This window comes from Haliotis cracherodii, unplaced genomic scaffold (genome assembly GCF_022045235.1).
Source record: "Haliotis cracherodii isolate W230 unplaced genomic scaffold, xgHalCrac1.p SCAF_13, whole genome shotgun sequence".
Classification (NCBI taxonomy): Eukaryota; Metazoa; Mollusca; class Gastropoda; order Lepetellida; family Haliotidae; genus Haliotis; species Haliotis cracherodii.
In genome coordinates this window covers 37,638,289-37,664,373 of record NW_027266268.1, presented here as the reverse complement: position 1 = coordinate 37,664,373, position 26,085 = coordinate 37,638,289, and the positions used below count along the sequence as shown (strand labels likewise).

Genomic DNA, 26,085 nt, shown 5'->3' with positions numbered 1-26,085 from the left:
GGGGAGGGAGGGAGGGAGACAAGATACTGATGGTGTCTGCTACAGATGCAGGGTGGGGAGGGAGGGAGGGAGACAAGGTACTGATGGTGTCTGCTGCAGATGCAGGGGAGGGAGGGAGGGAGACAAGGTACTGATGGTGTCTGCTACAGATGCAGGGGAGGGAGGGAGGGAGACAAGATACTGATGGTGTCTGCTACAGATGCAGGGTCGGGAGGGAGGGAGGGAGACAAGGTACTGATGGTGTCTGTGCTAGATGCAGGGGAGGGAGGGAGGGAGACAATGTACTGATGGTGTCTGCTACAGATGCAGGGTGGGGAGGGAGGGAGGGAGACAAGGTACTGATGGTGTCTGTGCTAGATGCAGGGGAGGGAGGGAGGGAGACAAGGTACTGATGGTGTCTGCTACAGATGCAGGGTGGGGAGGGAGGGAGATAAGGTACTGATGGTGTCTGCTACAGATGCAGGATGGGGAGGGAGGGCGGGAGACAAGGTACTGATGGTGTCTGCTACAGATGCAGGGTGGGGAGGGAGGGAGACAAGGTACTGATGGTGTCTGCTACAGATGCAGGGTGGGGAGGGAGACAAGGTACTGATGGTGTCTGCTACAGATGCAGGGTGGGGAGGGAGGGAGGGAGACAAGGTACTGATGGTGTCTGCTACAGATGCAGGGTGGGGAGGGAGGGAGGGAGACAAGGTACTGATGGTGTCTGCTACAGATGCAGGGTGGGGAGGGAGACAAGGTACTGATGGTGTCTGCTACAGATGCAGGGGAGGGAGGGAGGGAGACAAGATACTGATGGTGTCTGCTACAGATGCAGGGGAGGGAGGGAGGAGGGAGACAAGGTACTGATGGTGTCTGCTACAGATGCAGGGTGGGGAGGGTGGGAGACAAGGTACTGATGGTGTCTGCTACAGATGCAGGATGGGGAGGGAGGGAGACAAGGTACTGATGGTGTCTGCTACAGATGCAGGGTGGGGAGGGAGACAAGGTACTGATGGTGTCTGCTACAGATGCAGGGTGGGGAGGGAGGGAGACAAGGTACTGATGGTGTCTGCTACAGATGCAGAGTGGGGAGGGAGGGAGACAAGGTACTGATGGTGTCTGCGCTAGATGCAGGGGGAGGGAGGGAAGAGAGAAGAGGACACGATGCTTTAACTCTACCCTGTGGCACCCACTGATCTATCTTCTGGCTGTACATGTGGGCATTAAGGGCACACCAGACAGGTTTTAGAGGAATTTGAGTCAGTGATAGAAAGGTGGCTGGTGTCTCACTTAAAATTAATAGATAGTGGTCCTGAGACTGTGCTGATTGTAGTCAATATTTATCTGTCTGGGAGGGAAGTGAGGTGATAGGACTGGTGGTTGTTCAACCCTGCTGCTGTCTGGGGATGCAGATTCACTTTTGTTGGATAGATGGATATGTATTTCAGTATAATGTTCATGCTGATTTTTTTATTTCGAGTGGTACGTTGTCAGGGTTTAAGACCATAGTGAAGTGGTTGTTTGATTTCCAGCAGGGGTACTATGTGTGAAATGATTTCTAAGTAGTTGTACATCACCATGGCAATGCTGAAATATTGCTGACAGTGCATAGAAGCATCCTCACGAACCCCTGTGTCTGTCACTGGTGTGGAATCCGAACCATTACTTGTCTGCAGGCAAACAATGTCAAATCTCCTTGTCTGCAGTTGAACGCTTATTGTCAGCATTTCATAGGCATGTTAGAATTCAGCATGTTTGTTGCAGTTTCTCTATTTTGTTTTGGCAGGCTCGCTGACTTTGTTTATGCATGTCATCGATCCCAATTGCGCAGATCGATGGTCATGATATTAATCACTGGATTGTCTGGTCCAGACTCCAGATTATTTACAGACCGCCATCATACAGCTGGAATATTGCTGAGTGCGGTGTTAAACAAACAAACAAACAGTCTGTACATAACCAAGTCTGACAAACCTGTGATTGATATTATGAGCACCATCAAAGAAATTTGTTTTTTTTTAAGACTAGGACTAGTGGACACAACTAGAACCTCCATTACCTTAGCTGCTAGGATAGTGTTATGTTACAATCATACAGAATAATACAAAATGATTCAATTGCTGAAACAGTTTTATGTCTTGATATGTTTCTTTATGCAGAAAGTCAGCACTGATGGCAGATATAAACTAAAAACTTTTTTGAATCTATTTAACATTGAATCTTCTCTTCTTTATTGGTGTTTCTTGGGCCTCAATCTTTGGATTTCATTAGTTCATACATTCCACTGCTGACCTTGCAATGCAAAACTGAGTCAAAGGTTTTCTAAATCACATGACACTGACCACGAATATTGACACATCAATTATAAATATTGACTTCATGGCGTCTGCGAGTGGCAGTGCATGGTTTGACAGTCTCTCTGGAGAAGATCTTGTAATTGGCATAAAAAGAAGATTTAAATTTCTTTTTAAAATTAAGCACTTTTTGAATGAATTTTGGTACAACAAAAATAATTGATAACACTTGGCGAGGTCATTATGAGAAATCAAGGACCTTCAGATCAAACCTCTTATGTGGCCTGATAGGACCTCGGTGTCAAACCACCTCAGGGGGCGGGTCCTTGGGTCCTCCTCGGCTAGAGTACTTCTTTGTATAATAATGTTCAGAGAATTGCATCCACTGAGCCGTAGGCTAGAGTGTGAGATTTTATGAGGGCTTCAAATAGTATCCTCACAGCCTCTTGGCAGGTGCTTTTTCCCAAGCTTGTTGAATAGGAGGCATAATAATGGTTGTCAAGTATCTTTCGTTCTTTGTTTTAAGGTTGATCTGAAAAATATTTGTATTTTTGAGACATTCTGTGGAAATAGCTTTCATGAAGAAAGGTACTGATGACAGTTGACAAGATATTATGTGGATGATAGACTCTGCCTATACAACTCAAAAGTGCCATGAGCGATTAACTATAGTAATATGAAAGAATCTGTTGTCCTTTATTTCCTTTGTGTGGTGTATATTACAATTGTTGGAACATTTTAATGTAGATTTTCACACCATTATCACGCAACATGAATTGCAAGAATTTTAATACAGAAGTTGATACTCCAAACTATCTTGACGTGAGTTACACATAGAAGATGAAAACCCCCTAGAATAATAAACGTAATGTTGTTTACAATTGATTTCTGTTTATTTCCAGAACTTGACCATGACTTTGAGCGCCGAGTGTTTGGTGACGGACACCAGCCGCTGCCCCAGTGGGAGCCATTCTTCTGTGTCATCCTCCAAGACATTGGGAGCCTCACACTCCACTTACGGGAAGAGGTAAGTCACATACAGGCATTCTCATCTTGCCAAAGTCCTTCACATTTCTGCACAATCTCTCCGTGGGGATTGAAGGGAAGAATATTGAAGAATATAGATATTCAGCAACTTTAATCTCATTAAAATCAGATCTTAGTTTTTGCTACCGCTAAACAAAGATCTGAAGACATCCCATTACGGGTCATATCAGAACGAACTTCCGCGAATTTTGACTGACCAATGAAATGACTGATATGAAATCGACATTAGCCAATCAGAGGGCAGTTTTCTTGAGCTTTTCTACACTAGTTTCAAACTGGCGACAACACTTTGAAACATATTTTGACGTATTCTTGATTAAAATTAAATAAACCTGGGGATGAAATGAATCCGATGTTACCAATCTCGATGAAATGGAGGCAGGGACACTTTCTAAATTACAACCAGTTACCAGCTTGCTGATGGTGAAGTTAAATGCACCGAGGTGACGATGGATCAAAAGTATTCTTCGCACTCTTAAATTCCAAAGGGCACACATAAACATCTATGTGAGTGCACTATATCACACTTAAAAAACAATCAAAATATCTTTCCCTGGTATGGTATGTGTGTAATTGATAATGTCTTCCATCCAACAATGGGAGATAACTCTTCCTGGACTGCTGATATGAGTACTCCACTCTGCTTAAGTCATGCCACAAGAGTTCTATACAAGATGCAACTCATAGTTTTGAAATGAAACCATCCTTCTTTGAAGGCGAGGGCAACAAAATCTTTTCATCAGTGAGCATACTGAAATGCATAACCCTCCCTCAATAAATTCTTTCTATTCATTTGACTCGTGAAGATCCGGGGTAGAATAGGTCTTCAGCAACCCAGCTTGCCGTAAAAGGTGACTATGCTTGTCATAAGAGGCGACTAAGGGATCGGGTTGTCAGGTTCACTAACTTGGTTGATGCATGTCATCGATTTTAATCGCATGGATCGATGCTCATGATGTCAATCACTGGTTGTCTGGTCCAGACTCGATTATTTACACATATTTACACATATAGCTGGAATATTGCTGAGTGCGGCATTAAACAGCAAGCAAACAAACAAAGTTTGTAAAAACATTCAGCTGTAAGCTAGGGCAGAGTCTGATTGCGTGGAGTCGGACCAGCTCTGCAGGACGGAGAAGCTAGGAGCCACATCACCTGCTAGCAGGTGCTTGGGGGATGCTCTTGTTTACTTTGTACTATTTGCTTTAACCATTCATTAAGCACACACACTATAACAAAACTGAAAAACAATCTCACTCAGTGATATTTATTAAATTTCTGAGACTTGCATTTGTTATAATGAAGAAATGGGCAGATGAGCAGTGGACTTGATTAGATTAGGGATCCCTCCTGGTGATGGTTTACTGAGGACAAAGTGCTGCACGTATAACTTTCCTCCCCTTCCATCTCAGCTCGGTATTACATTTCAGCAAAATTCAACAATTTGAAGTTGTCGTTCCAGTAGATAATGTTCCAGGAATGAGATCTGTACTCAAAAGTAAATGTTTTGAACAATCCTGAGTCACGGGTCAGATGGTTCAGTAGTTGAAGCGGTCGCAGCATGATGTCTCCAGGATCTGTGGTCTGGGTTTGAATCCTGGATTCTTCCCGAAAGTGACCCTTGGTCAGCATGGACCTGTGCTTGTAGGTCCCCACCTAATAGACCCACATGATGATGTCATGCTGCTGTTTTTGCAGTTTGTTGTTCTGGGGTCCGTTCCGCAAAGCTATCGTAGCACTAAGGTGATCGTAACTCCCATACTTTACAGAGACTTACGACTGTCGTTAAGCTACGATCGCTTCCTGGATCAGGGCCCTGAGCAAGGAATTCACCTGCCAGTTTGAATAAGCAAACAAAAGTAAACAAGTAATAATGACACTACTACAGGCCAATATGCAAAATTATAGCGAAATTATATATCAGAAGTAACATGGTTTAACTCGATGAAATCACTTGAATGTGTTGATTCCAGGAGTAAAGTCAACCTACTACTTCCAGGCTTGTTGTTTCTACAGCAGAGTCAGCAGAGTCGAGTGATGTCTCCGTTACCTAACTGTTCCTGACCTGCTTTACTTTAGGCTTTTCTCCAACAATAAATTGTTTGACTGTTTGATTGGTTGATTGGTTGCCTGCTTGCCTGTTTTGCTGTTTTGCTGTTTTGCTGTTTAACTGTTTGCCTGTTTTCTCTTTTGTTGTTTGACTGTTTTGCTGTTTGACTGTTTGACTGTTTTGCTGTTTGACTGTTTGACTGTTTTGCTGTTTGACTGTTTTGCTGTTTTGCTGTTTGACTGTTTGACTGTTTTGCTGTTTGACTGTTTTGCTGTTTTGCTGTTTGACTGTTTTGCTGTTTGACTGTTTGACTGTTTTGCTGTTTGACTGTTTTGCTGTTTTGCTGTTTTGCTGTTTTGCTGTTTGCCTGTTTTCTCTTTTGTTGTTTGACTGTTTTGCTGTTTGACTGTTTGACTGTTTGACTGTTTTGCTGTTTGACTGTTCTGCTGTTTGACTGTTCACATTGTCTACATGTCTACTTATGTCCAGTTTGCAGAGGAAAGGTCGGGGTTTCGGCCGCTGCGCAGGATACGCCTGGATGGGGGGAAGCCTGAGTTTGATAAGAGATGGGGATACGAGACCCTAGAAAGCATCAAGGAGAACGCCATACAGCACACCTGTTCTCAAGGTAGGTGACTCTTGATTTAGTTAGCTCACCTGGTACAGGAAGAGCACAGCAATACAGAGGATGTACACTTAGATCCTGGGTGTGTCAATAGGCCATCCATCGCTCACCTGGTATACCAGGATATCAGCAATACAGGGAATGTACACTAAGATCCTGGTTGTGTCAATAGGCCATCCATCGCTCACCTGGTATACCAGGATATCAGCAATACAGGGAATGTACTCACAGTAATGGAGAGTATGATTGGGCAAGCCGTAACTCATCTGATCGACCAAGAGCTCGACAAGACAGGGCATGTATTCTTCCGATCCTGGGTGTATGAATTGGCAAGCCATGCTGTTTTGTCCAGGTCTCTAATTTGTACATATTCCAGTGTGGAGAACAGATGTGGATTCTTCTTATAATTTTGATATTGTGATATTTTCAGATTGTGTTAAATCAAATTAATCCTGCACAGGTGACAACTATGAAGGTGACAACATTTAGGTATTGATCAGGAGACATTAAGATGTTTATCAGGTGACATTAAGGTGTTATTCAGGTGACAACATTAAGGTGTTAATCAGGTGACAACATTTAGGTGTTAATCAGGTGACAACATTAAGGTGTTAATCAGGTGACAACATTTAGGTATTAATCAAGTGACAACATTAAGGTATTAATCAGGTGACAACATTAAGGTAATGATCAGGTGACAACATTTAGGTATTGATCAGGTGACAACATTAAGGTATTAATCAGGTCATTTAGGTGTTAATCAGGTGACGTTAAGGTGTTAATCAGGTTAATAAAGATTCAAATAATGACAAGATATGAGCTCACACATTCAGTAACATATATACAAACTACCTTCTGATTAGAATCACAACTGTTTAGCAGTTTAACCTATGATTTTGGGTTCGAATCCCAGTTCGCCCCGATTATGTTTCTAGGTTTGTCAGCACCATATCAGTGCTCGTGGGTTTCACCGAAGTGGAGACCTTAAGACATTAAGCTGACACGCCGCGGTATGACTGGAATACTGTTAATAGCCGTGTTTAACCCAACTCACTCACTCACTCATCCCTTCTGGTGCAGATCAACCCCCTGGAGAGACGCTGCCTGTACCCCTTATGTTTTCTTTACCTGCTGTTATAATCTGTGGCTGACGCTGCGGCTGTGGCTGACGCTGTGGCTGTTTTCATTTGGCTTGGACTTACTAGACAGTGGGATTCTGTGCTCTTAGGTTCGGGATTTAGTGCCTCAGGGTCAGGATTTAAAGCCCTAGGGGTGACATTAATCTGACGTGGTCACTTTGTGTAGGGTTTGACTTGGGTGGTCGTGAGTGGGTGGTCATTTAGGAGATAGACCAACTGTGAAATTTGATCTAAACCCACTGTAGAGTAGATACCTCTTATTTTAATTTGTAACCAAGCGCTTTAGCGCCTTTTTATTTTATGAATACCTAGGCTATTGATATATTCATACCCACGTTTTTTTGTGTGAAAAGGCTTATATTTGAAAGGGGTTTCCATAGCAAAAAGGAATCCTCATTTTAACCAATAGAATCAAGCATTCATCAGTGTCATGGTAGAATGTAAGTTTATGTTTTCAGCATGGAGAATGGGATGCCTTTGGGGCTGATTAAGTGGTTGATGGTGACATTGGTCTGTCACATCTTAGTTTCATTCTCATTGAAATGTTTTGTTTTGTCCCTCGTTGTGGTATTGCTGGAATATAAGCAATCTAAAACACTCACTCACTCACTCACTCACTCACTCACTCAAAGCCTACTTTCACTTTCAAAGATATATTTTTCTCCTTTCCTACTTTGGCAAAAGGTCCAAAAACAAGGAATCCATTTGCTGTGACCTATAAGTACTGGCAGCATCATGCTCTAGTTCCAATGTGGAGATGTGTGTTACCATGGTCAGTGACTTGGGAGTGGTGGAGCAGGTGCTGGACCTTCAGATCCAGGACAACAGGTGCCCCTTGTCTGTCTGTCTGCTCCAAGCCAGCTATAGGCCCAGCTGACAGGAGCTGTAATCTGGCTTCAGTCCTAATTGTCTTGTTGACTTTCATGGTAGAAGATATGTCAAATGACTGATTATCACATCATGTTTTTTCACTCAACTTATATGTCTATATCTAATCAAGCGAAATCCCACATCATACAGAAAGAACATTAATCATGATCAAATTCATTACTGAATTGTCATAATTTTAGTTTTTGTTCCCTTTGACTGTTGTACTGGGATACACTAGTTACAGTGTCTGGCCAGGCTGGTTTTGTATAGTTTTACCCCCATGGCATGGACCATTGGTTTGTCTGTCCAGATTTTTTATAAAGGCAACTATGCTTTACCTAGATTATTGTTAATTGTGGCATAGAGTACCCTCACTCACACTGAAGGGGTCGTCGGCACTGGTACTACAGAAATGTACCCTAGCCAAATTCAAAATACAGAAACGTACCCCAGGATGAGTCCATTCTGCCACAGGAATTCTGAACCAGAACTACAACATAACCAGGTTTCCATTTCAGGTTAGGGAATATGGACTCAACTGCCGTTTAGGGTACTGGGTACGTTTCTGTATTCTAATTTAGTCTAGGGTACATTTCTGTGTACAGAAACATGCCTTGGGTACATATCTGTTTTACCTGTGCCAAAAATGACCCCTTCAGACTCATTCACTGAATCACTTTGATGCAAGTAGAATCGATAACGTCTTGATCAGGGCAGTCTTGTCATGGAGACCCTGAAACAAATAGTGTCACATTGTTTTCAAATAAATATAGTGAGTGAGTAAGTGAATGAGTGAGTTGGGTTTAATGCCTCTTTGAACAGTAGTCCAGTCGTATCATGGTGTGTCAGCTTATTGTAGGTTGAAAGCCCCAAAGTGAAGCAGGTCTCAGACATTTATCACCTTTGTAAAACCTATGGGCACGGGTATGGTGCTGACAAACTGAAACATAATGGATGCGAACCAGAATTTGAACCCACAATCATAGGTTTCTTGTATGCCCAAGGGAGGCAACTCTGTACAGTGAATTGTGGCACCTAAGATGACTGGGTGAAGATCTGGGGTAGAATAGGTCTTCAGCAACCTATGCTTGCCATAAAAGGCGACTGTACTTGTCATAAGAGGCGACTAACGGGATCAGGTGATCAGGCTCGCTGACTTGGTTGAAGCATTTCATCGATCCCAATTGCATAGATCGATGCTCATGATATCAATCACTGGATTGTCCAGACTTGATTATTTACAGACCGCCATCATATTGCTGAAATATTGCTGAGTGCGGCATAAAACAACCAACCAACCAACCAAAGATGACTGGGCCACCCAATGAAATAGAGAGGTTTCGTCAGATGAAGAGATGATGTAGGCTGTGTAAGAAGTAAAAGAGCTGAAATGGTAAATACGGTTCAGTGGTTCCATGGAATGTAAGTGCCTTGCTAAAAACAAGATATGATATACAGAAGATACAAAGTTTACACAAATCAGAGGCCGAAGAAAAAGTGTGTTACTTCTACTTCATCACACGTCACTTACAGTGAGTCGGTCCGAGACTGGAACTAATGGCACCCTCTACTTACACATACAGATATCTTGTTTGTTTCAAGTATGCAAGGAGTCAGTTGAATTTACAGTGCTTCTTCGCCAACATGATTCAGAGAAGCAACAAGCTGGGTGACTACAGTGGAGGCTGGGATGGGGAGACATGTGGTACCTGTTTGTCAGGACACGTTACATCATAAACAATACTACGATGGGCAGGAACAACAGGAAGCATGGGAGATAGTGTCAGGTGCTGGGTATCTGTGACAGCGTGCAGGAGGGAGCTGTGGCGCGTGTGAGTCAGAAGGCTGGTGTGGCTCCATGTTGTGTCTGGGATCGGAGCTGACACACTGGTGAGGTGAAATGGGATTTAACGTCGCGTCCAAGATTATTGCACTTATATAGCGACGTGCATGTACGTGTGTGTGTTTGTGTGGCTGCTTGTACTTGTCCGGACTGATGCCGATTTATAGTGCTAGCTCACTGAGATACCATGCCGCAGTTTAACATGAATACCCCACTCAGACACAGTATACTGACTCCGAGCCGACCAGTCCTTGTTTTAGCCCCTTAATGCCGAGCGCCAGACAGGGTAACAACAAGTACTATCTTTTAACGTCTTTTGGTATGACGCGGCCGGGGATCGAACCCCCATCCTTCCGCTCTCCGGGTGGACGCTCTACCACTAGACCACGGAGGCGGTTCTGACACACTGCATGCTGCAGACTACCTGCCACATCACACCTCCCTTGGGTTCAGTGACACTCTGACTGTTGCATGTTGATATCAGTTGATAGAAATATAGGGAACCTGACATGCAGAGTTGCATCCCTTGGCACGCCAGGAACCTGTTACCATTTTGAATCCCAGCTTGTCCCAGTTGGTCAGCACCATACATATATTGGTTCAATAATTCTATTAGTCCTGTCCCGTCCTGTGAAACATTTATGACCTACTTTACTTCAGGCTTTTGGGGCAGTCGGGTAGCCTAGTGGCTAAAGGGTTCAGTTGTCACGCCAAGGACCAGGGTTTGATTCCCGAAATGGATACCATGTGTGAAGCCTATTGTTGGTGTCCCCTCCGTGATATTGCTGGAATATTGCTAAGAGCGGCTTAAAACCAAAACTCACTCATTCACTTCAGGCTTTCCTCCCACATCAAGTTGTCACGCCATGGTGTAACTGAAACACTGTTCGAAGCCCTTTAAATCTGACACACTGGAACTGGTATCACAGTCGTATCACAATGGTAGACAGTGGGGGAGGGGGAGGGGATGTTGGGGGGAGGGAGCTGTATGATCCTGTAGACAAGGGAACCTGGGTAAGGAGATCGCCCGGCAGTACATCTTCCCTGTCAAACACAAGCACTGGCAGAGCCCGGACTAACTTCACCCCATTCATCAGCCATCGTCAGGGAGGATGGTGTTCAGTGTCAAGGTCGTGCCACTCTTGAGATAATTTATTACCAACAAACATGCACGCAGTTCAAACACTTTGATCATCTTTAGACGTTTATTGATTTGAAGTGTGACTTAGCTTAAAGGTAAAACTTCAAGCTTCACAGAATTAGCCGTTTCATCAGAAGGCGGATGTGATCTGGGTAGTCGGATGTGGTCTGAGCAGGCACACACACACAAGACGCAACACACCTGCATGCATGCATGCACATGCATGCATGCACATACACACACAAGACGCAACACACCTGCACCCGCATGCACTCACGCACATTCACACACTTCGCTATTTAGGTGCAATTGTCTTGAACCCATTTCAACTCATCTCCCCAACCCTAATAGTACCCCCGCCCAATTAAGACCCACACAGCCCAGGTGTGAGACAGCCACGCCCACCCCCTACCTGAGTCGGGGAGTCCAGGCATCAGTCACAACAAGGAGACTGTTTATCTGGCGTCATGGATATTGCAGTGAGGGGGCTGGGTGTCTGATAACTCCATGCTTGTTTAACCGGAACTCGTAAACAAATTACCTGAGCAGATACATGGGACTGTATCCCTCAGCTTCAGTACATAAACTGTGCAGCTGTACACAGAGAACAGGCAGGCTGAAAAGTGGAAAGATTCCACCCGGTGTTCAGCAGTTACACAATGTAGCAATTCATTGTTTTGGTAGGTTGTTATCCTTCATTATGACCCCAGCATGCACAGGGAAACACGGTCAAAGTGAGTTAGCAACCGCCCCATCTATGGGCGATACGGACTTCTATGCACTCGAGGCCCGATCGTTGAAAGTCCATATTGCCTTTGAGGAGGGTGCTTACCTACACATATCAAATCTGTAGTAGTATTGTGTATATCTACACTTTTCCAATCTCATTACAATTAGATCTTTTGCTCTGAAACTCTGTCTCCTTTAAGATCTGAGGAGAGAACTTACTGCCTGATCTACACTGAGCCAATCAGCTGTCAGCTTCCCGAAATGATACAGCTTTAGTTTTTACATCTTGATTTGGAAATTTTGATTTGTACAAATATGTAAATTCACACAGAACGTTAATATTCCTTCGAGGGAGTCCTATTTGCGGGTAGAAATGACAGGATGCTTGAAATATCCAAAAGCATATAAAACTTTTTGTTTAAGTTCGTTTTCGAGTTATCAGAAATGCTCATTTGAATGCTTTGATCATTCATACAGGCAATTAGGGGCATGGGTGGCCCAGTTGTCTAGGGCTCCACAATTCGCTGTGCAGAGTTGCGTCCCTTGGGCACGCCAGAAAACTATGATTGTGGGTCCCAATCCTGGTTCGCCCTGATTGTTTCTAGGTTTGTCAGCACCATATTGCTTGGGTTTCACCAAAGTTGTAAACATGAGACCTGCATCACTTCAGACTTTCCTCCCACATTAAGCTGACACGTCTTGATATAACTGGAATACTGTTCAAAGTGGCATAAAACCCAACTCACTCACTCACTCATACCGTCAATTGAGAAGCCTGGATGCTGATAGGCTGATCAGAAAGTTCACCCATCATGACCTTTGCAGATGGCCTCAGATCTTCATGCAGAGAGGCATCGTGTCAGAGTAAAATATCAGATTTAAGGAGGTTGCAGTGTTTCCTTTCTGTAGGTTTGTCAGCACCATACCCATGCTCGTGGGTTTCACCCAAGTGGTAAACGTCTCAGACCTGCATCACTTCGGGCTTTCCTCCCACATCAAGCTGACACGCCGTGATATAACTGGAATACTGTTAAAAGCGGCGTTAAACCCAACTCACTCACTCACTCACTCCTCTCTGTAAGGTAAACCCCCTTGTATTGGTCAATATCACTCCGAAGTTTGAAACTCAATGGAGGTGTTTCTGAATATGTTATGAATGTATCGGCAGATTCAGAATGGATGTTCCAACAAAATATGTTTGGGATTCAAACGAATAATAAAGTAGATGAGTTTTTTTTTTTTTTTACTTTATTACGTATTTTAGGACTATCAATAGTGAATCATAGATGTTAATGAGGGACATTTAAACTTGTCCTTATCTACATTATTTTCAGATTAGTGACTTAATCACCAAACAAATGTAATAATTAGGTCTAATTTTAAACGACACATATCGCCTTTTTGTCCATTAGCGGACAGCAGTTTAACGCGATGCAAATGGAAAACTATAACAATTCGTCATGATGGTAAAAAATGGCATCATTAGTGGTATGTGTGGTGAGAATTAACTCTCCTTTCATGATGATTTGGAAACCTTTCTTTTAGCTTGGCAATTCGACATTTCTTTCCTGAAGTTCAAATATTTCCAAGAGTGCCACACTTCCCGGCATTGACTGTTCAGGAAGTGGCTGTGAGCCGGGGAAACTGATGGGGGCCTGAGATTTTGTTTGAGAATCAATGGGGAGAGTAATCAGCTTGCCGCTCATCAAGGCAGTTAGCAGAGGGTTGGATGGACTGAGAGATGGAGTACAGGGGGTCTACATGTGTCAGCAGGTCTGACTCGCTGGGACCACGATGGAGATAAACCTTGATTCTTGAAAGGAGAATTCTTGATTTTGAGTGATCAAATCATAATAACATACCTTTGATTCATGCAACTGTATCATTGCAGAAACCTTTCTTTGCTAATCCTAATAATCAGGCAGGCGAGTTTAATGAGTGAATGAGTGAGTTTTTAACTCACTTACCACAGTCAGCAGTTTTAGAGTGAGTGAGTGAGTGAGTGAGTGAGTATGGTTTTACACTGCTTTAGCAATATTCCAGCAATATCACGGACACCAGAAATGGGCTTCATACATTGTACCCAGGTCGGGAATTGAACCCAGGTCTTCAGCGTGACGAGCGAACAATTTAACCACAAGGCTACCCGACCGCCCCAAGCAGTTTTAGAACTATTCCACTGACCTGTATGTAATCAAGCCTGGGACAGGCAAACCAGTGGTTGATAGCGAACAATTTAACCACAAGGCTACCTGACCGCCCCAAGCAGTTTTAGAACTATTCCACTGTGACCTGTATGTAATCAAGCCTGGGACAGGCAAACCAGTGGTTGATAGCTCGAGCAGCTATCATCCCAGTCAGGATCCTGTTCCACAAAGTGATCTGAGGGCTACAATTGTCACACGTCTATTCTTCAGCAACGACCACCTGATAGATTGTAGTTGACACTTACAACAAACACGGATGTACTTGTGATCTTTCTAAACTGGAATCCCTGGCCCGGTGATTGTGGGGAAAGTTTTCTTTAACTAAACAAACTTTCAATTTTCACCTGCGTGTGTTGTCTCCCGAGTCATGATGGCATTCAGGAGTATTTAGAGGTACTTCGTGGGTACTAAGGGCAGTAGCTGTCAAGTATGCTCCAACTGTAGTCTGAATGTCACGTCATGCCTGGTCATGGAGCTACTATTGCGTGACATCTTCCTGAGGCAAGGGCGTTAACTGGCTATAAAAGTCCTGTTTTCCCCCTTACCAAACTAGGCTGGAATTCCGGATTACATTTTGGTTGGACTGATGAGTCTATGCATAGTCCAATTAAATCTCGTAATGAACTGTACATCTGGTTTGTGAACAACATTGATTTCAATGTGAAGATTTCGGTCGACTGCAGGATTTGCAAAGCATGTATACTACCAACTGGGCGTTGACAGATATTTTGCAAATCTTTTCATGTTTTTAATTAAGGTCCTCAAGTGATTTTATGCACTTTGCTGCCATTTTGTTTCAAGCACATGCCAGTGATGAGAGATGGAATCTGATTGGTCAATAGGAGAGACATAGAAGGGACATAACTCAGAAAAGCCACTGGTACCGCTATGATCGAGCTTGGTAATTCCAGCCTGGTACGGCAAGGGTGGAAACTGGACTTTTATAACCTTGCCTAGGAAAGAAGATGTTGTAACATAGTAGAGTTACATGTTTCTGACTATTTGAAGATTTCTGCCATCAGATGCCTTATAGTATTCACTGAGGCGTCCATCAGACTGCCAGATGCCTAATTCTATCTAAACTCACAATAAGACTCAGGTTGAATCACAATTTCTAACAGATTTACCGTATTCGACGTAATAAGCGCCCAGGGCCCTCTCAAAATTAGAAATAGGGAGCTCTTATTAGAATATTATTTTGGTGAAAAAAACATAGTTAAAAGATAAATTTCTTGGTTTATGCTGACAGCCTGAAATGTTTATATACAACAGATATATTTTTCAAGAATTTATTTGCCCATAATTAAGGGTGCATATAACACACGACGAGTGTGTAATATACACGAATAAATAAGTCTTGTGTACATCGATCAATCGGAAGGGGTGCTAATTGGGTTTGTTCACTAGCCAATATTTTAGCAAATATCGCTGTGGGCGCTTATTAGAGAGGGGCGCTTATTATTACGGTATTAACAACAAATTTGTATGTTGATGGAAATAAGCATGAAATGTTTTTTATGCATATCTTAAGTTTAATTGTCTTACCCATGAATACAGGATATTCGTCTTTGCATGAAATATACTGAACCCAAAACTTCAGGTCATGAATATGTTTGGGGATTTTTTTGACTGAGCACAAAGTATTTCATAAAATATCCCCCAAATATTCATGACTTGTTTTGTTCAGAATATGTCATGCTACTCTCCACACTGACAGGTCATGTATTGGATTTGACATTTGAACATTGTGCTAGTCATGGGGAAAGGTTTGCGCATGGTATCTTGTAAACATCTTGCTCTTTTTATTGTTTCATATCTATGATGGAAAATGTAAGACAAATACTTTGGGGAGTGTTAGATGTGATTGATGTAAAGATTACAATATGCAATAAGATCGTTTATTCCTATCATGTGCCTTATCAACATGTGCACGACTGCATCAAATAAAAAAACTCTGCATTCCTCGGCCATCTGCCGGTGCAGCATCATCATGCTTGAAGGCTGTACGTTCCTAGTTGATTGAACCTGTCTAATATTTCAAATACTGTCTTCCGTAAACCTCCTCTTAAAAACTACCTTCAGTTTTTGTTCCTGAAACTGTACCTCGGTCCCATCTCCGCCAGACAACAGAGGCCATTTGCTTTAAAGGTAATGCATGAGCCTCCCCTGTATAAACTGTAAGATGTAAAAAATCTCGGAAAGGATGCAGCTGATAGTTCAAGAATAGTTGAGACCGACAGATTCTTGATGTAAGTGATGGTGTTCTGCAACAGCCCTGTAGTGGTAGCACCAGCTGGGATGGAACTTTCATTGATCTTTTTTTCACCTCATTATAAAGAAGAGTTCCATTCCGCAACTGGTGTTGATTGGCTAAGGTGTTTATGAAGTTAGCCAAACTTTTGTTGATGGCATGGTGAGAGTGGCGTCATCGGAGTTTCCGGGAGATAGAAGTAGCTAAAGGTGGAGAAATATTCCTGTGTTGTGGATAACAGTTGTCTCGCAGGGTAGATCGACAGATAGTTTTAAGATGATAGTGTGTGGCAGGAACGAAGAAACAGTGTTTTTTGTTTCAGTCCTGTTTGTGCTTTAGTCTTGGGACTTGTGCTTGTCGAGGGTTGGCTCATGGAGTGTGCTTCAGTCGTGTAATGGTGTTTCTTTGCTTGTCAAGTGTTTACAGACATTCAAGGGATGGTGATACGAAAGAATCCAGAGTTTGTGCAGCGTGGGTTGTTTGATTTCCTTCTTGGATGTTTCTGTTTTCTTATCAAGGAGAGAGATAGAAACATGCTGGTATTGTATACTAGACATGTAGACCTCCTGGCTGTGCTTTGTGACTCAGGGAGTTCACATTGTTCAGGCTGTTTGTGTATGTTTATTTGTTGTTTATTTGTTCTTCGGCTGCACTGGACAATTGTCCAGCAATATGATGGCAGCCTATAAATAATCCAGGCTGGACCAGACAGTCCAGTGATTGATATTGTCAGCAATCATGTGATCCATATGGTCACCTCTGACCAGCATAGGTTGCTATGGACCTGTTCTAACTGGAACTCCCTGGAGGTGGTGGGCGAACCATTACGTTGTGTTGATGTTTGTGATGCATGCTGGGTGAGAGTCGGACTAAACTGAGGATGTCTTGGATTGTTGCTCATGCCATCAACTACTGGTCTGTATGGCCAGTTTTTGATATAGTTGGAATAATTGCTGACTTGGCATTAAACAACATTCACTCACTAAGTTGTGGTGCTTGTTTGGTAGCTCTGATGAACAATCCACTTGAACGCTTGTCGCAAGAGGCCATTAATTTGGAGTTTGTGTATCTGCGAGTATGTCTGAGTATGGTTGGCTCTTTTGATAGGCCGTTACTGGGCAAGACAAGTCCTGGTCCTACTGTGTATGATGGGTAGATGCTCACACCATCAACCACTGGTTTGTTTTTATAGACAGACATTTCAGGCTTCATGAGAGGGCTTGAATGTCACCAGATATACTTCAACAGTAGATTGTGTTTCATGTAGCATTGTTCCATTAGATATGGATTGGTACTTGTGTTTTGCTTTTTTGTTTTTTTAAAATTGTTTTTAACACAGATGGCATCTTAAAAACTGATGTTAGTTCAATGTGTCTCGAAATTGTTGGTCAGAATAGTTTCAGCAACAATAATATGCTGAAGCATCCAATTCTTTTTTGAATGTGAAATATTGTTTTTATGGTGGTTGTTACCAGCTGTGATAATAAGTAGGGTCAGAAGTGAAATAATGTGCCGGTTTGGTTACCTGAAACACAAGTGTACATTTTTGGCCTTACAAGAGCTGGTTCTTCACCAGTCATTCATCCACTTCTTACAAGATTGGTTAAGGAACTCTGTTGGTGTACTTTCAAAAAATGATCAAAGCAAGAACTCTTATTCAAATTGAATTAGGTTTTTAGAAGCATTAAAACATCACAGATGTGACAATGTTGTCTAGATTTGTGATCTGCAAGAATTCCCCCTGGAATCAGTGCAAGAGAATAAATTCTCCTCAATTCTGGGAATAATGGTCAGATCATATTCTGGAACTTTAAATTAAAGTCTTTTACACTGCAGCAAGGACCTTCTGTAATTTGAATGGTAAAAAAATGACCTGATATCTATGACTGGAAATGAAAGTGTGAAGACTGTCAATGTTTCAACTATTTGTGAATCTCGGTGGCGCCAAAGCATTGATCTTGGAGTAGATTGTTTCTTGGAATTCAATGTTGTGAGTAAACATGGAAGGAATGGCTTTGAATTGTGAATCTTGCTCGAAATAGCTGCCTGTCAAGTTATTAATTCACTGGACTTGTTACACAAAGTGAAATAAGTTTTTGAACTTGTGGACCTTTTGGCTTGTCCTTTGTGAGGGAAGTAACAAATGTGATATCGTCAACTGGAGCATGGGATTTCGGATATGGTTTAATCAGTTTTATTTTGGACATGTTAGCCTCAAGTTGTCAAATTCATGTTTGAAATATTTTTCTGTTTGACGTTCAGTGTTTGATTTGAAAACTTTTCGAAGTGTTGTACTTTTGAGGGCTGTGCGGTATGTGTTTCATCATAGTACATTATTACTGAGATCTGAGACCAATTTCATGTCAGGAACTTAACTCTAACAATTTTACAATGAAGATAAATGGAATAAAATGGTTTTACAGAATTAAAAAAAATATCATCAAATTTAAAGGTTGAATAAATGTTCAAGTGCTTTAATCTTGATCCAGCCATAAATTGTGACTTAAATGTCATGTGGGTAAATGTCAGACTATCAGAGGCGCTGAGCCTGTCTATAGTTGGTATCATCGAGACTCAGTTTTGTGATATCACATGTCAAGTGTCACTTCGCCCGTGCTTGCTAAGAAGAGGTCGGTGTTATTACAGGTGTCTCATAAGCTACTATCTGCTAATGAGTTTTAGGAAAGCATTACATGACTGAGGCTCAGACAAGGGGATTAGCGCTGGAGCTAGATCTGTTATGTTCACGGATTAACAACTTTGTGGTTGCTCTGTTGCCAAAGGTGTTTGTTCGGTTTATCCAAATGGTCATCAGTCCAGAGTTGTATGGAGCCTAAGGAGATGATTTCCTGGAGAATTTTATGTCTGTTGCTGTGACAGTGGATGGAAGGTCTGAGGTAGCCATACCAGCTTCCTAAGGTTAAGATCGCTAGACTGTGTTTGTCTTCACTGATGTTAGTTTGTACTGATGCTAAGTAGGTCCAGGTAGCACTGGAGTGAGGTGCAGTGTCTGTGGTTAGTGTTGACTGTCTGGTGTTAGACTAACACTCCAAGCTTCTTGTTCAGGACAAGCAGGCATCAATGTTGTGTTGTTGTTGTTGTGGCCAGAGTAGGCTTTGTTGATCAAATAGTGATTGTAAAGGGTTGTAGTAGATGCAGACGGAAGGTGTCTAGTTGTTGTCAATGTGGAAGGCAAGTGTTGGAATCTGTGTTGATGCTTGTTGATAGATAGGATAATCATCTCCTTTGATTCAGAAAAGCGCATTTGTGTTACCATTTGTCTGTGGCGGGTGTGGTGTGGTGTGGTGTGGTGTGGTGTGGTGTGGTGTGGTGTGATGTTCTGAGCCCAGCCATGAATTGAGACTTCCATAAATACTCAAAAAAGCGAATTATCATTCGATTCTATCATTTTACTACAGTTTAAATACATGACAGATTAACTTTAGTAATATGAAAGAACCGGGTGGTCCTTATTTTTTTGAGAGTAGCATATTTAACTGACCCTTATCACCTCCGGATTGTTTTTTCAGCTCGTATGACTCACCCTAGGTAATTACAGGGGGGATCCACACCTGTAGTGCTTCGTTATGGGAGAAGCAGAGGGAGGCTTCAATGTACTGGAAACACTAGGAAGGCAATCTGTTACTAGCGTTGTATTGCTCGACAACATGTAGATAAGTCAGAACTCGGCACAGATCGTCAGTGCTCCAGGTTTTCCTCAGACCTTCCCTCACTGTTAATGTTTGAGTGTTGAAGGTAGATGTGATTTCCCAAGTGCGAAGCTGTTAGAACTCAAATCGTGAGCCATAACACAAGGGGTGTGTCGACAAGTAGATGTCACATGACTGTTGCTACCGGTTACCTGCATCTGTCGTATGTGCTGTCAATGTGAACGTCAACTGTTCCATATATGGAATGTCATCGTGGGTTGTCATCACAACAAAAACTCACCTGACGAAGATTTAGAAAATTCTTGATTTGGGTTACTTTCTCCATTTGCATTCAGGTTAATATTAATTTGACCTGTGTTTGTTTTTGAGGTCCAGGGGAATTCTGATGAACTGTTAGGGGTTAGGTTGGTAATAATTACTGTGAGATGAAAAGGTAAGACGTTGTGTTATGGCTGTGTGATATAACAATCTTATACAGAGGGAACTGCTGGTGGCTTGTTTGAGGAGTTTTATGAGGACAGGTCTCTGTGTTGATGAAGGATATAGTATCACACCTGTCCAGTGGTCGGAACGTGTGAGTTTTTTCGAAGACGCTACGAGAACATGTGTCCTGGCGTTATGTGAGAGCATTATCGCAAGTCCTTGTAAACTCTCATGTTAGAGTTGACGCAACTGGAATTGGCGGCAAACAATCATTGAAAAATACTTGTGTGTTCATGTCAAGAATGGAGATTGTATGTAGAAATTTTCAATATGCTCATGTGGGCCAGGTGAGTAATTAGGCTGGGCCCTGGTTATGTATTAACCAAGAGTGCCAGTGCTGTGTAAATTACCAAGCTGGAAGTCAGGTTCCGGAAGCATTTACAAGAGGCAACTCCACAGGGAACAGGAAAATTTGTGTCGAATGAAAAACTTTATGCTGGTGATTTTGAACAAAAGTGATTCTAGGTTCATTTGGCAGTGAGAGAATGTGAGATTTGGAAGAAATTTATGAAATGCATTTCGGATAGTTTTTAGGCTGCGATTTGATGACTTTTTAGATTTGTGAGTATGAATCATCTGAGATGGTTTTTTCTTGTGTTTCAATTAATCCGTGCAGCTGAGTAGTGGTCATTTGTGTCCGAGATTCCATGGATGTATGTCCTGAGGTGGAGCGTGGAGTGATGTGAGGGTGTCTACACGTCTACAGGTCTACAGGTCTAGAGGTCTACAGGTCTACATGTCTAGAGGTCTACATGTCTAGAGGTCTACATGTCTACAGGTCTACATGTTCTACAGGTCTACAGGTCTACAGGTCTTGGCACAGGTGTAGAGAGTCTTGTCATTGGATCCATGGTCTTTAATGTGATTCCTCCTTGTTTATTGTGGACAATTCTTTGCCGCCATACTCATCGGATTGGGTTCCTGGAGTGAATGCTTACTGCCAGTATTGATTCAAGTAGGAGTTTGTTAGATTTATAATAACTGTGTTTTGATGGATCTTATGACATTATACATGTTATATAGCTCATGTGATATAGATCACACTCAGATTGTGAATATTGTAGAGATATGTTTCTCAGGTTAAAGAGAACTGCTTCCTAATGCTGTCCTACCTCTGCTGTTTGTGTTTAAAAGGCCCATGGATCACAGCAAACAACAGGGAACGTTGTAAACTGGCACCTCCAGTTTTTTGTTGTTGTTAACCTGTGTCGACGTTCATTGTGCTGTAGCATTCTGGATCTGTTGGTTGTGACATTACGGACTGACTTTGTCTTGCTTAGTGCTGAGGTTTGTCTGTACCACTACAGGGTTTTGATCACATGTGTCGACACAACATTGTAGCATTCTGGGATTGTTGGTTGTGACACTACAGACTGACTTTGTCTTGCTTAGTGCTGAGGTTTGTCTGTGCCACCTACAGGGTTTTGATCACCTGTGTCGACACAACATTGTAGCATTCTGGATCTGTTGGTTGTGACACTACGGACTGACTTTATATTACATGCCACTTAGGTTTGTCTGCAGAGTGTGTTGGCCATGATGTGTTGGAATAGAGCAGGGTGTGTCACATGTTTCTTGTAGGTATTGGTTATTTGTTTGGCCTTTGCTTCTTCCAACTGGTCTTGTGTATTTTAGAGTTTGTACTGTCTGCTATCTGGGCAGCTTAATGGCTCTGAATACTCACGTGTCATGTGATCAAACACCTGTGATCATTGTGGAAAACATATAAGGCCCTTATTGCTATATGTTGACTTTTGCAGGGCTGTTGTAGCTTCTTTGAAAGGCATTATGAAGTTGGAGAACTAAGTAAGAATAGGATTTATGGATGAACAACTTTTTTATTACAATTAAGAGGGACCTTTCGGTGTAGGTTCTAACACTGTTATCAAGCAAGTGAGGTGTCCTTACTTAGTATTGGCCTTATTACTGTACCTTTTATGTTTGCAAGAGGCGATGACTAGCGTTGTGGATAGTGTGTTCATCTGTCCTGACTAGATTCCTGGGTTTGAATCCCACTTGTGAACCGGCTAAACTGTGTTCCTATTGTCCCCCTACAACACCCCCTTCATAAAGCGCCCATCAATCCGTTGTTTGTATTAATATAGCTGGTTTTCCTTCATTGTCAGGATGGAAAGTAACATTTGCCTGAATGGTGTGTATTTCTATATTGACGGAAGTTATTAAGTGATTGAAGTCTCGGTTGTTAGATCTGGAGTGTCAGTTCGAAGCATAGATGGCTGTGTGTAGTGGCATTATGATTTAACTGTGTGACCGTTTTGATGGCTTATCTATTGCAGTGTTGCATTGTGGAACTGACATTACTGTGAAGTCTTATAGGTTTTGCTTTGTAGCCTAGTGAACGCTGCATTCAACATGTCTGGATGGATGACGGATCGCCCTTCACATCTGCTGGAACCCACTGCTCTCTCGTTGGTCAGCGGAAATGTCTTATTGTCCTGCATCTTGTTTTAAAGGAGTTTCAGTCACGCCGTGCGAAAGTGTAACTCAGTTGATGTGAGCACTGATGGTGATACATGGAACTGATTTAAAATCTGGACTATAAGTCTCCTTGGATGCACACAGTTATAAATGACCTTTAAGGACTAAAGGTCAACTTAGAAAAAAACTAATTTGCTGACAGAGAGACATATCAGCAGTGTTGCATCCTGGGAAGTGAGCTTTAACATTTTCAAATAGCTGGAGTCGGTGCGGTATAATTCAGTGTACAGTCCAGCTCTGGATACCATGGAGGTTGTCGTGTGTGTGATTCAGATGAAATGCAGGAATATTACACAGACATAAGAACTGTATAAGTTGTAACTCGTGGATATTAACGAAATGGGCTCTGGGCTAAGTCGCGACGATGCTCGGAGAGTGCGGCCAAAGGATCGATGGGGTAAGTTTTCTGTATATTGTACGTTGTGTGAGTTAGAATTTATATGCTTGGTTATTTTGAATAATGTCAAACTTGTTCATTGGTTCTAGCGACATGGTCACCTGTAGGAATATGAACTGATCTCTCGGATGTGTATGTGAGTTGGTTCACGTGATTTATTATGAGCTCAGGTGATGAAGTCTTTATGAGCTTTATGTAATGTGTGTTTCACCATCATCCTCATTTATTTCACATGTTCATCTCAAAAACAAATTTACAGACATGTCGGGTATATTTTATCCATCACCTGTTTAAGACACAATTTACGGAGATGTCGGGTATATTTTATCCATCACCTGTTTAAGACATAATTTACGGAGATGTCGGGTATATTTTATCTGTCACCTCTTCAAGACACAATTTACAGACATGTCAGGTATATTTTATCCGTCATCTCTTCAAGACACAATTTAAGGAGATGTCAGGTATATTTTATCCGTCACCTCTTTAAGACACAATATACAAAGATGTCGGGTATATTTTATCCGTTGGCTCTTCAAGACACAATTTACAGAGATGCTTATTATACTTTATCCATGCTTGTTATATTTTATCTGTCACCTCTTCAAGACACAATTTATGGATATGTTGGTTATATTTCATCTGTCACCTGTTTAAGACACAATTTACAGAGACGTTGGTTATATTTTATCCGTCACCTCTTTAAGACACAATTTAAGGAGATGTCGGGTGTATTTTATTCGCCAGCTCTTTAAGACACAATTTACAGAGATGCTGGTTATATTTTATCAGTCACCTCCTTAAGACACAATTTACAGATCCACCCACCCACCAACCGGGTAAATGCAACTGTGATAGTGTGGATATCAGGGGAGGTAATACCATGGTCGTCGTCTACTGATTGGGAATGGTTTAATCCTTGCTGTTCTTCTGCCACAGAGCAGGTACTGTACATGGAAAAGATCATCCAAGTATTTAGGGAGTAAGCATGCTTGATATTGTTATCCTGGAATTTACTTAAACCATCCTATAATCACATCGTTTGTAGAGATTACGGCTAAACAGTTATTCTGAAATTATCAAGCTTGAGATCAAATTTCCTGTTCTTCCAGGAAGGGATCTTTATGGAAGTCTTTTTGCCCGTCAAAGATTCAGAAGGAAAGTCTTCATCAAAACAAAACATTTTCTAGATTGCTACATTTTCTTAAAAAAGATACTTTTGTGAAACTATTGCACAGTATGTATCAGATAATAAGTTATTTGATTAAGTTATAATAGACTAAATGATTTAACTTGTGCTGTAGAATATTCTAATTAAACATGGCCGTTTAAAAAGAATATAATTACAATGTACTGTACTTGATCCAGTGATCAAATTTCCTCTATTTTAATATCCAAAAAACTAATTAAAGAAACAATACCACTGAAGGCATTTTTCCTTTCTGGAGAAGAAATTGTATTTAACACTCTTAGTTGTACAAATAACAATTATTTGGTCTTTAGGAACAGACATTTCAATCAATGGCTTGCATCATTTCATATATCCCTTTCTATAGATTGATGTAATACATGACTTAAACACAAATTGGTTTGTTAATCCAAGGATTTACCCCCAAAGCTACAGTATTGAAAGGCGTACAGCATCTAAGCCTTGTCCTGTAACTGATCGTACATTAGAAATCATGTGACTAATTCCTTGCAACACAGAAAGCAAGCACGTGCCTGTAGCAGGGGTGGGAGCACGTGCCAATGTTTACCGAAGCAGGACATTCTCCGTGCTTAGAAGAGCATGGGTAATAAAGAAGGCGAGCTAGGGAATAACCTCCAAGAGAGAGGCGGCACTTCTGGCAGCTGAACATCGGTAAATGTAACTACCCACAGATGGCATTTAGCAAATTATGACACAAAATGGTTCAGACATTCTTTAGTGAGACTGGAGAAAGTCTTGCAAGTACTGCCAGAGAAGGTTGTTTATTATGGATGAATCTTTCGCTTGATGAATTAAATTAAGTAGGGATGTGTTACGTAGGACAGATGGTTTATTGTGACAGCTGAAGGTCTTTTTGAAGGATGTCGTGACAATTCAGGAGACACAGTGTAAAGGACACTTCAGCAAATCTTAGGATTCGAAGTCTCTGTCATAAAAAAGTGTGCATGATATTTCTTACATTTGACATTTTGTATTATGAGAGTTAGTTTCCTCTATGAGTTGTAACAGTACAGGAATAGGGGGACTTGACTTTTAGATGTTATTTGAGGCTAGAAAAATAAGCAACCGATTCTTTGGTGAAGACTCATGGCAAATTGGTGATAAGGTTTTGTGTACTTGTTGTATGCAGGTAATAGGGTTTTGCTGTCTATTTTATGGTCCAGGCAGTTGTAGCCTGTAGCTGTGTTTTGTCCATGCAGACAAAGCTGGAAGATAGAAATATTTTTTATTATTTGAAGAAGAAAAGAACTTTTTGTATAAAAATGTTTGTGTATCCCTCTACGCCCATTCTCTGAAAAAAAGTGTGCACATTTCTCTAGAATATTTTTTTTCATGTGTTCTATAAAGCATTTATTATAACATAAAGCTATTATGCTTGCGTAGGATTTCAAATGTTAAAAATTTAACAGGAATTTCAAGTGACTTTTTTGTTAAACATTAACTCCTGGGAAAACCACAATTAATCTTGGATGCTTTCTCAGATTGTGCTTTTTTCTAGCACCAAAATTCCTTCTGTTTAATATTTCCCTGAAGTCTTACAACAAAAAAATAGTAGAAATGAATATCATGTTGCAAATTCTGAAAGTTAAATTTTTCTTTCTGATGAATCAACGTCATGAATATGATCCGAGAACAAAAAGGTCGACA

General features: G+C 41.6%; 1 protein-coding gene across 1 annotated transcript in view; it reads left to right on the top strand.

The window, feature by feature from the left end:
* The window catches only part of LOC139459899 (ras GTPase-activating protein nGAP-like), a 288,254-nt gene that overhangs the window by 73,153 nt on the left and 189,016 nt on the right, over window positions 1-26,085 (top strand). Inside the window, exons 2-3 of the mRNA XM_071241619.1 lie at window positions 3,179-3,303; window positions 5,863-6,001. Coding sequence (XP_071097720.1) covers window positions 3,179-3,303; window positions 5,863-6,001 — 264 coding nt within the window. The remainder of the gene's footprint in view (window positions 1-3,178; window positions 3,304-5,862; window positions 6,002-26,085) is intronic.